Source organism: Castor canadensis, chromosome 14 (assembly GCF_047511655.1).
Source record: "Castor canadensis chromosome 14, mCasCan1.hap1v2, whole genome shotgun sequence".
Taxonomy (NCBI): Eukaryota; Metazoa; Chordata; class Mammalia; order Rodentia; family Castoridae; genus Castor; species Castor canadensis.
The window spans coordinates 106,711,466-106,727,951 of NC_133399.1; the positions used below are offsets into that span (position 1 = coordinate 106,711,466).

The 16,486-nt window shown below is 35.8% G+C and overlaps 1 protein-coding gene across 2 annotated transcripts in view; it reads left to right on the forward strand.

Annotated features, from left to right (window-relative positions):
• The window catches only part of Fzd3 (frizzled class receptor 3), a 66,274-nt gene that overhangs the window by 20,153 nt on the left and 29,635 nt on the right, over nucleotides 1–16,486 (forward strand). For both annotated transcript variants that reach the window (XM_020178558.2, XM_074055242.1), the window contains exons 3-4: nucleotides 3,733–3,929; nucleotides 8,234–9,251. In XM_020178558.2, coding sequence (XP_020034147.1) covers nucleotides 3,733–3,929; nucleotides 8,234–9,251 — 1,215 coding nt within the window. The remainder of the gene's footprint in view (nucleotides 1–3,732; nucleotides 3,930–8,233; nucleotides 9,252–16,486) is intronic.

A 16,486-nucleotide genomic window follows, 5' to 3' on the forward strand; every position in this document is an offset into this window, starting at 1 on the left:
GCTTATTTCACTTAACATAATGCCCTTGAGCTCCATTCAGGTTGTTAAGTGTGTCAATAGTCATTGCTTTTAATTGCTGAATAGTATTCCATCTTACAGATGTACCACAATTTAATTATTTTGCTATTACAAATAAAGCTGCAGTGGACAGGTTTTCATCAGGACATAACTTTTCAGTTCTCTGGGGTAAAGACCTGGGAATGATGCTGGATTATATGGTAAGCATGTGTTTGGGTTTTAAAGAAACTAAATGGTTTTCTGTGGTAGTCGTACTATTTTACACTCCCACCAGCAGTGTAGAGCTGCTTTTTCTGCATTTTGTATGAACAGATATGTACGTAGTAATAAGTCACGTGGGTTTTAGCCCTAATGACTGATGATATTGAACATCTTTTCCTGTACTTAATTGTCATTCGTATATCCTCTCTGGTGAAATACCTGTTCGTGCCTTTTGCTCATTTTCCAATTGGATCCTTTGTTTTTATGTGTTCCAGATACAAATCCTTTGTTGGGTATGAGATTTACAAATGGTTTATCCCAATTTGTAGTTTGTCTTCATACTTTTATTAGGGTCTTTAGAACAGAAGTTTCAATTTTACTGAAATCAAATTTTTGGTTTCATTTTTAAGAACTTTTCACCTGGCCCCTATGTCTGAAAGATACTCTCATTTATATTCATTCTCCCCCTTCTTTATACTTTTATGTTTTACTTTGAAATCCATGATAAATTTTGAGGTTTTTTTTTTTTTATATATAAGGTATGCTTAATTTTTTGGCCTATGAATATTCACTAGCTGCAGCACTATTTGTTGAAAAGACTATACCTTTACATTGTCATATAAATTTTAGAATAAGCTTGTTTTTGTCTACTAAAAGTCATGCTAAGGGGTGTGTGTGTGTGTGTGTGTGTGTGTGTGTGTTTGGACTGGTGGTGCTGAGGATCAAACCCAGGCCTCACACATAAAAGTCATGCTAAGTTTTGATAGAAATTTCATCAAATTTAGAGATCATCAGAGGAGAATTGACATCTTTCCATGGATTCTTTCAGTCCAGGATTGAATTGTGTCTCTCCCAAATGCATCATATGTTCAAGTCCCCAATACCTCAGAATATGACCTTATTTGGAAATAGGGTCATTCCAGATGTAATTAGTTAGGATTGGTCAGATTGGAGTAGGGAGGAGTGCCAAATCCAATATGACTAATATCCTTACAAAAGGAGGAAATTTGGACACAGAGAAAGGCACACCTAGAGGGAATGCTGTGGATACTGGAGTGATGCCGCCAGAAGTAAGTTGCTACCAGGAGCCAGGGAGAGGCCTGGAGCAGCTCTTCCCTGTGTCTTCAGATGGAGCTGGCATTGCTGGCACTTCAGCTTTGAGCTTCTGTCTTCCACAATTCGAGACTGTGGAATTGTGTTGGCTAAGCCCCTCTGTGTATATTACTTTGTTATGGCATCCCTTGCAAACTAATACAGGTGTTTATCTCTCCATTTATTTGCATCTTCCTCAGTTTCTTTTTGTGGTACTAGGGTTGAAACATAGGGCCTCCTGTTCTACCACTTGAGCCATGCCCCCAGCCCTGGATCTTTCTACGTTGCTCCCATTAGCACTTTATAGTTTTCAGTAAACAATTTTGTTTACTGATTTAAAATGTGTACAATTTCAGTACACATTTTGTTGGATTTTTACCCAAGTGTATTTTTTTTTAAGACAGTGTCTGACTATGTAGCCCATGCCAACCTCAAATTCCTGGTCCTCCTGCTTCAGCCTCTTGAGTGCTGGGATTATAGGTGTTTGCCACTATGCCCGGTGCATTTTTTAGTGATTATGAATGTATTGTTTTATTTTCATGTGTCTGTATACAAATAAATGTGTGAGGAAGTAGTGCTGGGAATCAGGCTAGCCCTGTGCTCCACCACTGAGTTACACTCCCAGTTCCTGCTCACATTTTTTTGTGTTGACTTTTTCTTTGGCAAATGAAGTGGGAGAGTTTGTTGAAACAGAAAAGTAGCAAACAGTAGAGCTCCTAGAGCTGTGAGGGGGCCCTAAGAAAGGGACCCCCAAATTGTTTTACATTGTTTTTTCTCTACTGTCTTGCCTTCTATATTACTGTTTCCATTTCTACTAGCTTGATAGTTAGGCATTCTTTTATTATTTAACTTTAAATATTATAATTTGTGCCTTTGACTTATAATTTTCTAACCAAAATAGTTACTTCAACCACTCCCTAATAGTACTCCTCTGACCCCCCCCATCTTTTCCATTTTACTGTTATGCATATTAATTTTACATGTATTTTATATGTATCAAGATTTTTGTTGGCACGGAGAATGTTCATTTCTGTCTTCCCATATATTCATCCTTTTTGTTGCTCTTAATTTGAGTTTTCATTTGTCCCAGTTCTTTGGCTGCTGCCCCTAAAAGTTTGATTCTCAGCCTCTTGTCTTACCTGGGTTCAACAGATGCCTTGGTGGAGAGTGGCTGCACTCAGCAGGCCACCTCTGTACTTCCCCTGCTCTTTGAATTCTTGGTCCCTCTGGTGCTTTTGCATTAGCAGTTTTTCAGTAGCCTTAAATAGATAACTTAAAATGTTTTTTTCTCTCTTTTAAGTTGTTGTTGATAGAAATATTGGTTCATCACAGACTATTTCATCATACTTGAAAGTGATTGTCACATAGTTTATTGCTGTGTATTAGTTATCCATTTTTCGTTTGACATCAGCTTTTTAAAACTGATTTCTTGATTTTCTGATTGTACTGTGTATAAGAGGTCTGTGGAAAATGTTATACGTCCACATAGAAATAAAGTAATTGATTCTTAATAAGAAAGGCCTGGTGGTATTATTTCAAACCAGTTCAAATTCAGCGGTGACACAGTGGAAAAAACATCCAGTAGTTAAAAACCCACACGCACATTTTTTGGGATACTTGATTTATGCTTATAATGGTTATTTTAGCATGATTTTTTATGTTTGGGACCACTCACTTTTTGTTTCCTTAATATCAGGTTGCAATGTTAACTATTTCTTTGATTTCACTTTAAAGAACTGTTTAAAAGTTTGAAAAAGTATGTAAACAAAAATAAGATATTTAGCCAAAGGTGAGAGGACTTTCCCCAGTCCCAAACTCTAAATAACTGCTATATATAACTTTTTCCTTTCTCCCTCCCTCCCTTCCTCCCTTCCTTCCTTCCTTTTTCCCTCTTTCCCTCCCTCTTCCTTCTTCTTTCTCCTTCTTCCTTTCCTGAAGAAAAACGTAGACTTGAAATACATAAAAGAAAATTAAAATCCCTTATGATCTGACCACCAAGCTGTAAGCACCAATCACTCCTTTGAGCTTTACTGCATATCTTTTGTGGGGGTTTACCTGTGTAAAATGGGTTGTATTGTTATTAGCGTTTCTCAGCCCGCTTTTTTATTAGTATCTCCTGTAACATTTAAAATACGAATATAGATTCTGGGATATACTTTGGACTTAGCCAAATCAGAGTCTTCAGGGACACCACTGAGAGGGTTTTATTTAAAAAAACAAAGCTCTTCTTTAGAAATTTTAAATAACCTCCAGAAGTTTTTTTTAAGATGGCAGTTGAAATATCACTATCAAGTGCTTGCCTTCGCATGTATAAGGTCCTGGATTTGATCCCCAGCACTGCAAAAGAAAAAAAAAAAATCATACGAACTTTAACTTATATATAGCTCTTTATCTAATTATTCAATTTTAACTTTTTCCTAGCCATTCCACCCTATGGTGAATCTGGATTGTTCTCGGGATTTCCGGCCATTTCTTTGTGCACTCTATGCTCCTATTTGCATGGAATATGGACGTGTCACACTTCCCTGCCGTAGGCTGTGTCAGCGGGCCTATAGTGAGTGTTCAAAGCTCATGGAGATGTTTGGTGTTCCTTGGCCAGAAGATATGGAATGCAGTAGGTACGAAAGTCACAGATGTTCATGGGTCATTTCTTATGCTGCTGTATGTGTGCAAACACTTGTCTTCTCTTTCGTCCATTTTAAAAAGCTTTTTAAACACTAATGTGTGTGTATGTGTATATAGATACACATAAAATATTAGTCATTAACTTTGAACAGCAGTTTCATAGTCTCAGAATTTTCTAAAGAATTTTGAAGAATGAAATCAAAAAAGAGGAAAAAAAATTCTTAATTCTTAAAAGAATTAAGAATTATAAAATTAAAACATTCAGCTGATTTTTCTCCCTTTTAAAAGTTTTTTCCTGGTTATAAAAGTAATGCCATTCATGAAAAATTAGAAAATACAGAGAAGAATATAGTCATTACAGCCGCTTACAGACCTTAAATTTAGATGTGTTAATGACTGAGGTTGTGTCATTTCTTTTTTTCTGTCCTATATCAACACACCAAGTCTAAAAAATGTTAGGTGCTTTTCAAATCACATACAGTATATACAGACTGTAAGCATTTCCTTAAGGTTTGAGGATTTGTTCATTAGACATTCTTACAGTTTTGTATGGGTGAGAATTATTAGTAGTAATAATACCTTTATTACAGGATATTGTACCTTTTTCTGAAATATTTTAAGGATAAAGAATAAGGTGAATGCCCATGTACCTATAATTACCAGGTTTTCTCCAATCTTAGTATTTTGTAGTGTTTGCTTTCAGATTTTGTTTTAAGAAATAAAACACTAGAGTTGCAGGCTTTTTGTTGGTTATCCATGTGGATGTTATTATCTTCTTTTCAGAGGTAAGGTAATCATTATGATAAATTTGTTACTCATGTTTTGTTTTATACATTTATTTGTATATACTCCATAAACAATACAAGTTTTTTTACATGTATTGATGTTTGTGTCTGTAGGTTTTGTTAATTTCTTGTAATTGATTATTAAAAATTAATGTCCTATAGTGCTTTTTTTGTTGTTGGGTCTGGGGTTTGAACTTTTGGGGCTTTGCCTTTGTAAAGCAGGTGCTCTACTGCTTGAACCATGCCTTCAGTCCATTTTGCTCCAGTTATTATGGAGATGGGGGGGTCTCTCAAACTATGTGCCCTGGCTAGCCTCAAACGTGATCCTCCTGATCTCAGCTAGGATTGCAGGTGTGAGCCCTCAGTGCCTGTCATATAGTTAAATTATTGTAGTATCCTGTGCTTGTTTAACCATCTTCTACTGATGGTCATTTAGTTGTTCAACGTGTTGTTATAAACAAAATCCATTTCTCCTTCCCTTTTTTTTTTTTTTTTGGCAGTACTGGTGTTTGAATTCAGGGCCTCATGCTTGCTAGGCAGGTGCTCTGCCAACCCGCTCCGTTTTTAAAAGTAATTTTGTTTGTGGTCTGACAGTGATAGCTGGTGGAAGGATGCTTGCTATGTCCTCACGTCAGAAAGTCAAGAGAGCAGGAGGGTGAAGTCTCTCAGGCCTCTTTTACTAGGGCATTAATCCATGCTTTCGTGATTTATCACTTCCCCAAAGGCCCTATCTACTGACATCACCACAATGAGGATTAAATTTCAACACATGAATTTGGGGGGACATTCAGACCATAGCATCCACTCTTCGACTTTATGGACATACTCAGATTTTTTTATCTTTTTTTAACTTCAATAATCCTCTTCCTAATCTATTTATTTATTTAGCTTAAATGTTGTCAGCTGTCACTTGAAATTACACTTTGTTAGCAACTTTAACTCATTCTTTGCACTGTATATGTTCAAGTCTCCAAATGGAATGGCATACCCAATTTCTTGCAGTTAATCATGCTATATATTTAATGATTCTGAAAGAATGGTGATTCTGTTTGTTATTTGTAACTATTTGTCTTGGTCTGGAAAATTTCTGTTCATTCCTCTCAGCACCTTTGCCAAATCTATATCATTTACTTTAAACTCATATCTGACCTTTATTCCCCTCAACCTCAGCCTCAAGGGTTTAGACCTTCTTGTGTGAACTGCTGTGATCTGCTGTACCTGACCAATCCTTCTCAATTTTCTTCTCGGATCTTCTTTCTGTTCCTCTATGTTGGTGCTTCCCAGACTTTTTTCACTTCCTGTTCTTTGATCTTGCAGCTTTCCCTGGAGTCTCATCTCACTGATGTTAACTCTTAGTTATATACTGATGACTCCTAACTCTAAATCTATAGCCTTGATATCTCCTAAACTCCAAACTTTCATAACCACTAACCATTGGAAATCCTAGCCCAAATTTATTTCAAGTACCTCAATTTAAACATAACTAAAATTGACTTTATTCCTTGCTTTTTTTATTCCTTGGAAATCATCTTCTACTCTTATTTCATTTACCTCAACTCCCATATCCAATCAATTATAGATCCTGTTGCTTCTATCTAACTACATTCATCAGTATCTTATTTACTGTTTTTATTTATTTTACTAATTTATTATGTGCCATCTGATCTCTCTGCCCCCATTTTCACAGTGTGTCTTCCACACTGTTATCTTTTTTGATTACTTGGGCTAGGGTTATATGAATGCACTCACTTAATATTCATTAGTTCAACAAATATTAGTTGAATGTCTTTGGTGTGTTAGGCATTTCTAGATGCTAACGATAAAGCAGAGAACAAAATGAAGTCCCTGTTCTTACGAACTAGAATTCTAGTGATGGTGACAAGTAAATAGTTAATGTGAGTACATCACTCAGTTTTTTTCATTGCTGTGAAAACAAGTTGGAGGAAAGATTTATTTTGGCTCAAGATGTCAGAGGTTTCACTTGAAGATTTCTGAGCCTATGACAAGGCAGAGGATGAGTATCATGGAGGAAGGGAGTGTAGGTTTTGATTGCCTCATGTTTTATCCTGTGTTTGTGTTGTGTTTATAAGTTTGTATCTCCTTCTGGACTCAGATAGAAAACTTAGGTTTTTTGGTTTTTTGGTGTTGGAGGTAGATAGTATGTTTTTATATCTTTGGACTCTGGCATGCTGAAGGGTTCCAGTAATACTTGAGTGCAATAAACTCTATAGTTTAGCTTTATAATTTCAAACACTGTGAAGAAAATGGTTTATTTTAGAAAATAAAGTTTGAAAATATTAATCAGCAATGATTATTCATGCATATGGCAAGCTTAACATTACTGATAGTTTCTTAGAAACTATTTGATGCATATAAAAGAGTAAACAGCTCGTTAGTGGGAATCTGAAGACTTAGATCTGATGCAGACAAGAAGATTGTAGATGTAGGGAGATTGTGAGAATGATGTCCTTATTCATGTAAGTTTGTCTGCTACATAACTTTGTTTTCTTTGTTTAGAGGCTATTACACTTTCTTGAGTTTATGGATCGTTTCTCTTTGGAAATTTGTTAAAATACAGACTTCTGACTCTTAAATATTTTGAAATACGATTTTTGTTGGTAGGGACTGAGAATTTGCAATATTTTTGTTTGTTTTTGTTTTGTTTGAGACAGAATATAGCCTAGACTGGGCTAGAACTAGCTGTGTAGCTCAGGCTGGCCTCAACTTGACAATCCTCCATGCCTGTCTTGAGAATTTGCACTTTAAAAATATTCCCAAATTTTATGTTCATTTTGAAAATAACTGAATTAGACAATACAACAGGTTAGGGAGAGATCAGGGATGGGAGAAAAAAGCTAGGTGATGTTAGAGATCTTAGAAGCCATTTTGCCAGTAAGGTGAGCAGAGAGTGGACTGGGAGTACAGCCTTGTGATAAAGCACTTGCCTCACATGAACAGGATCCTTACTTTGATCCCAGCACTAGACAAAAAAGAAAAAAGCAGAGTGTGAATGTGGGAAATGGAAAGAGAAGGTCTGAAAACTGAGCCACTTGTATGGCTATGTAAAGCTAATATAACTCGCAGATCTTTGGATCATGCATTTAGGAAATATAGGTTTGAACTTTTAGCTACTGTTCTGTTGGATCTATATAATTATACCTATATATTTTCATATTTTAAAATTATACTCTAAAACCATGTGTTCTAAATAAATGTACTACATATACTTTTTTAAATTGATAGCCTGTGTTTGACTATTTTAATAGAGTACTGATTTTAAAGGTAAAACAAAATTAAGTTTAAAGCCATGTCATTTTTGGGTCAACTATGGGAAATGTGGTTGTGTGTTCATAAGCAAGATATCACCACGTACTTTATTCTTGTTTATCCAGTTGCCCTCCATGGACATAGGAATAGGTTCAGTCACGGGTGCTACATTTGGAAGGACAGGTTGTACTGTGGCAATAGGTTTCCCTGTAAGTGAAAGTGGTTCTCATCTTGTTTCTCTTTAGGTTTCCAGATTGTGATGAACCATATCCTCGACTCGTGGATCTGAATTTAGTTGGAGATCCAACTGAAGGAGCCCCAGTGGCAGTGCAAAGGGACTATGGTTTTTGGTGTCCCCGAGAGTTGAAAATTGATCCTGATCTTGGTTATTCTTTCTTGCACGTGCGAGATTGCTCACCACCTTGCCCAAATATGTACTTCAGGAGAGAAGAACTGTCATTTGCTCGCTATTTCATAGGACTGATTTCAATCATTTGCCTCTCTGCCACGTTGTTTACTTTCTTAACTTTTTTGATTGACGTCACAAGATTCCGTTATCCTGAAAGGCCTATTATATTTTATGCAGTCTGCTACATGATGGTGTCATTAATCTTCTTTATTGGATTTCTGCTTGAGGATCGAGTAGCCTGCAATGCATCTAGCCCAGCACAGTACAAGGCTTCCACCGTGACACAAGGATCTCATAACAAAGCTTGCACCATGCTTTTCATGGTGCTCTATTTTTTCACTATGGCTGGCAGTGTATGGTGGGTAATTCTTACCATCACATGGTTTTTAGCAGCTGTGCCAAAGTGGGGTAGTGAAGCTATTGAGAAGAAAGCATTGCTGTTTCATGCCAGTGCATGGGGCATTCCTGGAACTCTGACTATCATCCTTTTAGCGATGAATAAAATTGAAGGTGACAATATTAGTGGCGTGTGTTTTGTTGGCCTCTACGATGTTGATGCATTAAGATATTTTGTTCTTGCTCCCCTCTGCCTGTATGTGGTAGTTGGGGTTTCTCTCCTCTTAGCTGGCATTATATCTCTAAACAGAGTTCGAATTGAGATTCCTTTAGAAAAGGAGAACCAAGATAAATTAGTGAAGTTTATGATCCGGATTGGTGTTTTCAGCATTCTTTATCTCGTACCACTCTTGGTTGTAATTGGATGCTACTTTTATGAGCAAGCTTACCGTGGCATCTGGGAAACAACATGGATACAGGAGCGCTGCAGAGAATATCACATTCCATGTCCATATCAGGTAAGGGAAACCTTGTTACAAATTTCAGAATGTATGATAGTGGAAAGAAGGCATGTTACTACAACTTGTACATTAAAATCTTAGACTGAAGATAATTGACAGATATATTGTAGAGATATATGTTTGTATAGAAATCTTTATTTTTAAAGGATCATTTACTTGTCTAAGCTGTGAGCTTTTAAGCAAGTTATTTTCATTTTCACTAAACAGTTATTGATTCTTTAGATGTCAAGGTTTGTGTTGGGGGGGAGAACACTGTACTGTTCCACCTCTAATAAAAAGGGACTGTCTTGTGGAACTTTTACTGATGGTCAGATTAAGAATTAATTGAATGAAAAAAAAAGAATGGTTTTGCAAAAATAATAGATTGAAGAATAATAGAAATTCATGCAGTCTTGGTTTTTTCTTGTTTGTATGCTGAATATTTTGTGATGTACCTTTGAGTTTAGTTTAAAAGAGGTCAGAGCCTCTGATAGTCATAGAATTACAGAGTTTTAGATTTAGAAAGAACTTTAGAAATCATTTATTTGGATTCTCTAATTTAAAGGTCATTGGCATCCATCTTACTTGAAGTTTAGAAATATTAAGTGAGTTGCTCATGCTTAGTAAATGACCAGCTGGGCTTTGTCTTAGTAGGACTGTAGTTAAGGAAAATAGTTTAGAGGAATTGGTGCTAAGTATTTGTCACTCACATCTTAAAACCTCTAGAACATACCCTCTAACTTCACCCTCTTTTCCTTCTTAAACAAGTTCTCTTGAGAGTATTCCGACTTGGTTCCCTCTATTTGTCATATTCCAGTAGCCTATTTTCAGGGTGACCAGCCACCTGTTCATCTCCCCAACCCTTCAATACTTTATTAAAGTACTTAAGTGCTATAAATCATTATTGTTCACTAGTCCTTCTCCCCTACTAGTGAACTTTTTGCAAGCAAGGACTTCTTTTTTATTTTTATTTTTTGAATACATACTTTGTAGGTTAGTGAATGATAGCAGTAAGAATGTGGCTGTGTAGTTGAGAAGGGGCATTTTTAAGAAATGGTACCAGTGGTGCTAGAAATGGTACCAATGGAATATAGGGTTTTCACATGGTTAATACATTCATTGACTAAAAGTAACAATTTCCCATTTGCTTTGTGGTGTAAATAGTCCAGTACAAATGATATTTTTATCTTTGTCATAAATAATAGCTACTGATTTTTTAAAAACTAACTCATAATTTAGAAATCAGACAAAAATTAAAAATTGAAATTCTGTTAAGTTTCTTGTCTCTTAATTCAGACCTGAAGGTAAATGAATTTGCCACACATGGTGAGAGAAAGAGGTGGCTGAATTCTATCAAATGCTTCCTTGTAGAAGTTACCTAGGACTCAAAATATATATTATTTTAGGACTCCGGGAAATAATGTTTGATGTTGAAACCTGAAACATGTATATTGGATAGTTCTATGATTCTTGTAGCATTTTTAGAACCAGCTTGAGCTATGCACATATATGTATGTATATATATATATATTTTTTTTGGTGCTGGGGACCAAACTCAGGGCCTTGTACTTGCCAGGCAAGCGCTCTTTCACTGAGCTAAATCCCCAACCCCTGTGTATGTATTTTTTATACTCATAGATTAAGAATTTTTTATGAACTGTTTCCAACATAAGCAAGAGAGTGTGAGAACAGCTCCATGTCTCATTTTCATAACTTATGAGCTTTATAACCTTGGGCCAATTTCACCTTTCCTTGCTTTAGTTCTCCTAGCTATTAGTTGAGGTGGGGTCTCATGAACGTTTTGCCGGGGTTGGCCTTAAACTATGATCCTCCATATATCCACCTCTGAAGTAGCTAGGATTATAGACTTGACCAACTAGAAATTTTTTTTTCTTTTTTTTGGTGGTCCTGGATCAGGATCAGGCAGGCACTTTCCACTTGAGCCACACCACCAGCCCTTTTTTGTGTTAGGTATTTTTGAAATAGTCTTGCCTGAGCTGGCCTCAAACTGCAAACCTCCTGTCCTGATCTCTGCCTCCTGAGTAGCTAAGTATGAGCCACCGACACCCAGCCACTAGAATTTTTTTTCTTTTTTTCATAGTACTGGGGCTTGAACTCAGGGCCTACACCTTGAGACACTCTACCAGCCCTTTGTGTGTGTGTGTGTGTGTGTGTGAGAGAGAGAGAGAGAGAGAGAGAGAGAGGGTTTTTCTCAAGATACAGTGTCTTGCGAACTATTTGCCTGGGCTGGCTTCAGACCACAAACCTCCTAATCTTTGCCTCCTAAGTAACTAGGATTAAAGGCATGAGCCACCAGTGCCAGGCTAGAATAATTTTTAATCATAAAATGTTAATTTTTCAGGTACTTGGGGACTTTTCTCTTCAATAACAATTCCCTCTATTTAGTGAATTTGAAGAAGCTTAAAGCACTTTATAAATTATAATTCTCAAAGCTATAGATATTCCTAGAGTAGCTTTTGAATGTAATAGAACATATCAGTTAAAAACTGGCTTTCAAGTTAGATAGGTTGGGCTTATACCCTGTCTTTACCATTTCTTCATGTAAAATGCAGAAAATGGTGTTTTAAATACAGTAATATCTACATATGAATAGCTATAAGACTAAAATTTAAACCTCTTCCCAGAGTGCCTTGCATAAAGTAAAATTTCACTGTAACTACAAGCACATAGTTGAGATTTGAAAATGTGTCATCCCTGTAGTCTGCACTGCTGTCATCAGTTTTTCTTCTAAATACTGATTTTCAAAAGCACATGTTTTCTTTCCTAATGTGCCCTTTTATTTTTTTCATCTCTTTCATCCATGCATCTCATTCAATGTAATACATCCCAAGGAATTTTAACACTAGAACTTTTGTTTCAGTAATAGAAATATGTTATCATAGTACACACATCTTAGCTAAGTGTCACATTCATATTAGAGACATTTGTAGAATTTTAAAAAATTATTTTCATAGAAAAACATTATTTTGTTCTTCCAGCTACACAAGGCAACCATCTGTTATTTATCTAGTCTTGATTCAGAAAATACAAAAACAGCAATCTAATTTGTTATGATTTTAGCTTCATTTTCTGATAGGAATACTTCCCTTTACCAGGCAGTTCCAAAAGGAATCAACATTATTTATGAAAGAACCATGAAGGAAATGGGTATGTTTATGCTTCCATCATTAGTGCAGTCAATAATTTGAGTATGGAGTGCTACCAGGAAGATCACAGTTCAAGGTTAGCCTGGGCAAATAGTTCACAAGACACCATCTCCAAAACCAAATCTACTGGAGTGTTACTCAAGCAGTAAAGTGCCTGCTTTGCAAGCTCAAAGCCCTGAATTCAAACTTCAATCCCACAAAATAAGTAAATAAATAAAGTCTTTGGATAGATATTTTCTAGTTCTGGCTATATCTCTATGACTAGTTTGTATCTTTAGGTTAGTCACTTAGTTTATAATTTCTTCAGCTTTAAAATTTTGCATGATTAGATTGAGTAATCTTTGAAGTTTTTCTCATGTCTAATAGTAAATGAATCTAGAAACTGTTTTTTCCCTTTCTTTAAAAAACTCATTAATTCAAAACCATTTATTATATATCTACTATTCTGGCATATTGGTATTTGCTGGGGAAGCAAGAATAAGATACAGTTCCTGTCTCTATCACTATGCTTGAAGGTGCTCATAACCTCATAGAAGAAATAAAATATGGAGAGCAGATAATTCTGTGACTCAGCAAAATTATTTTAGAGTTCTTACCATTTTTTGTTCTTTTTAAAAATATGGAGAGGTTGAGGATATAGGTCAGTAGTTGAGTGTTTACCTAGCATGTGCAAGGTCCCCAGCACCACACACACACAAAAAAGAAAATGCAAGCATTAAACAAAGAACATACAAACACTAACTGCAAACTCAGGAACGACCACTTTTGCCTTGACAAAAACCTTATGAGATCATTTACCCTGCGTGAACCTGCATACATTTTTTCAGCTCCACCTGGGCAATATTATACCCAACTCTTGAGTTTGAGGAGGAAGCTCAGAGAATGTAAGGGAGATGATGTTTTAAAGACGTGACGGGCACAGATTTCCCAAAACATGCTTAATCACATCTGTGAATAAATCAGGTGCTATGCACTCCTAGCACAGTAAATAAAAATAAATCTACATTTTGGTCAAACTGCAGAATACAAAAGACAAATCTTGGCAATAATCTCAAAAAAAAAAAAAAAAAAAACCCAACAAAATGACTGCTGAGTCCTCAAAAATTAAACCCAGAAGATAGTATGCTAGTATTTTTTAAATATCAAAAGAAAATAACTTTTCAACCAGAATTTTTGTACCTTGCAAAACTATTGTGGCAGACATGGAGATGGACTGCTAAATCCCCTCAAAGGAAGATTTGCTCCTTGGATGCAGGGAATGTGGCCAGCAGACATCCTTCAGCTGCAGAGGGCTGTGCTGAGGTCATGCCCTTCTTGATGCAACCTGTATTCAGCCATTGTTAAGTGGACTGAAAAGGCCCAACGTGGGACACTTCAAAGGTCATTTTTTGTCCAGAGCTCAGTTTGGTAGTCTTTTTATTCATACATGACAGTTTGATTTCTTCCTCTGCCAGTCCTGCATCCCATCTCTTTCATTTCCCTCACAGACGTTATTCTCTAATAAGTACCTTGTTTCCACATTTTATCTCCTGAAGAACCCAACATTGGTTTCAAGAAGAAGGTTGAAATAAAATGATTTTCCAGTAATTCAAAAAGTGAACAGAAACTGAGTATTCACCACCAAGAAACTTGTACTAAAGGAACTTCTAAAGGTTATATTTTAAGAATGGATGATCTCAAAAAGATGCAGGAAATGCAAGAGGGAACAATGGAGTTACAAATATAAATGCAATTAATCAAATGTTTGCATAAAATAGGAATAGTCATGTCTAACTTGGGTATTTAAAGTACACCTAAAATGTGGTAGAATAAAAAAGTGAGAAATGTGCAGTTGACCAGAATTGTACATTCTTATTCTCTCTCTCTCTCCTAGTCTTCTTGTTCTTTAGGGTTTTTTCCTTCTGGTTTTTTTTTTTTTTTTAAACTTAATTTTTAAAATAGGTGTGATAATACAGTTCAACAGTGTTAGAAACAATGTATATGTTATTTCTGCTTTCATTCCTCATATTCTCAGTTTCTGTCCACTGTCAATCACATTTATTAGTTTCTACATGTATTACCATAGTTCCTTTTTCCATAAGCTTATTCTGAGAATTAAGCAATGTATTTAAAATAACCCGATGTATTTAAAAAGAACTTTTTAGTAGAAAGTTACTAAATTTAATTTCCTCCATTCCCTAAGTATTTTATAACTAAGACCCAGAAAGGATAGTTACCATGTATTTTGCTGTCTGATGTAACTCTTGTTTGGCTATGCACACACAAAATTGAATTAGAACCATGTTTCATGCGGGGAGAAGTCCACCCCTCACCCCGCCCTTTGGAACTGGGGATTGGACCCAGGGCTTCACTCTTGCTAATCACTTACTCTTTCTCTGAGCTGCATCCCCAACTCCAGCGTCATCTTAAGTCCAGAGAGCTTTCGTGGCCCTGATCTAAAAATAAAAAAAACTATTTTTCAAAAATGAATATGATTGGTAGAATCTTGTATGCTTTCTGAAAAGGGAGTAAGAATAGACATTCATGGAATTAGGAAGTGAGGTTGTGCTCTTTTTCCAAAATGGAATAGTTTTATTGTTTTAGGTATTGTAAAATGTGTGATCTTGTTTTTCTTAATTTGTAAATTTATTCTATCATTCCTTTCCTTTGCTAGCATTTTGAATTTGTGTTTTCATGTTTTTATTTATAAATTTACATCTATATTCTTAAACATCTGTTCTTAAAGTTTTTAAACATAGTGTCAAAGCTGTATTTTCTGCAGCTTGCTTGCATCACTCATTAATGTTTCTGAATCTTCTGTGATAATATGTGTATGTGTATGCATTTTCTTTCTCTTCCATTCAGCATTCTGTTGTATGAATACATCACATTTGTTTATCTTTCTATTAGTAAATGTTTAGGCTTCTTGTTTTTCCTCTGTTGTAGATAACACTTGCTATGAATATTCTTGGGTATCCATGTGGATTTCTCTAGAATTTCTACCTAAAAATGGGATTTGGCAGCGGGGATCACATGGTGTGTGAATTTCGAACTTCATTAAGATGCTGTTAATTGCTTTCCAGAGTGGTTGTACCAGTGGAGAATCCACGTAAGAGTACAGAGTTTTATTGTTCTACTTCTTGACTATCACTTGATGTTTTAATTTTGCCAGTGTTATTGGAAATCCTCATTGCTATTTTAATTTTTTATTTTCCTGATTATTAGTGAAAGTAGTATGTTTATTAGCTGGCATGGGACTCACTCTATACCCAAGAGTGACCTCCCAAGTACTGGGATTACAGGTGCAACCCACCATACTGGCTTAGAATATATTTTTCTATTTGGTATGAGAGGCGATACCATTTTTAGAATATGTAGATACCAAGTTATTTATTAGTTAGACAAACCCTTCCTTCTCCACTGATCTGTAATGCTGCCTTCTTCATATATGAAGATTCCAAACTAGTCTATTCCACATTATGTTTATCTGCTTCCTTGCTATGTTGTCTTAATTATTACTATGGCATTGTAATAGGCCTTTATATCTGATAAGGCAAGTAAGTGACTTTTCAAAGCATACTAAAAGGTTGATAAAGTAGTGTAATTAAGAAGTATACATAAGTTGGAATCACAAGCTACTATTGAAGAACTGTTAATGGCTGGGGTGTATCTCAGTGGTAGAGCACTTGCTTGGGCCTTTGGTTCCATCCCCAGCACTGCAAACACAAAACAAAATTTGTCTCTCATCAGTTGAATGGCATATTCTGCCTGAGCAGTTGTTGTTTGGTTGGTTTTTTAAAACATTTTTATTAGCAAATGATAATTACACAGGGGTTTCATTGTGACATTTCCATATGTACATATACCCCAATTTGGTTCATCCCCTCCATTATTCTCCTACTCCATTCCCTTCTTAAAGTAACTTCAGGAGATTTCAATGTTCCATATTCATTCATGTATGAAAGTACATCAGTCATATTCACATTCCCTTTACCTTCTTCATTTACCTCCTCCTCCCACTAGTACCTTCCCCTTAACATAACCTGTTTTACATTCTTGTCCTTCATTATTTAAGTGTCTGCTTGTTGTTCTGTGAGGATTTTGCGT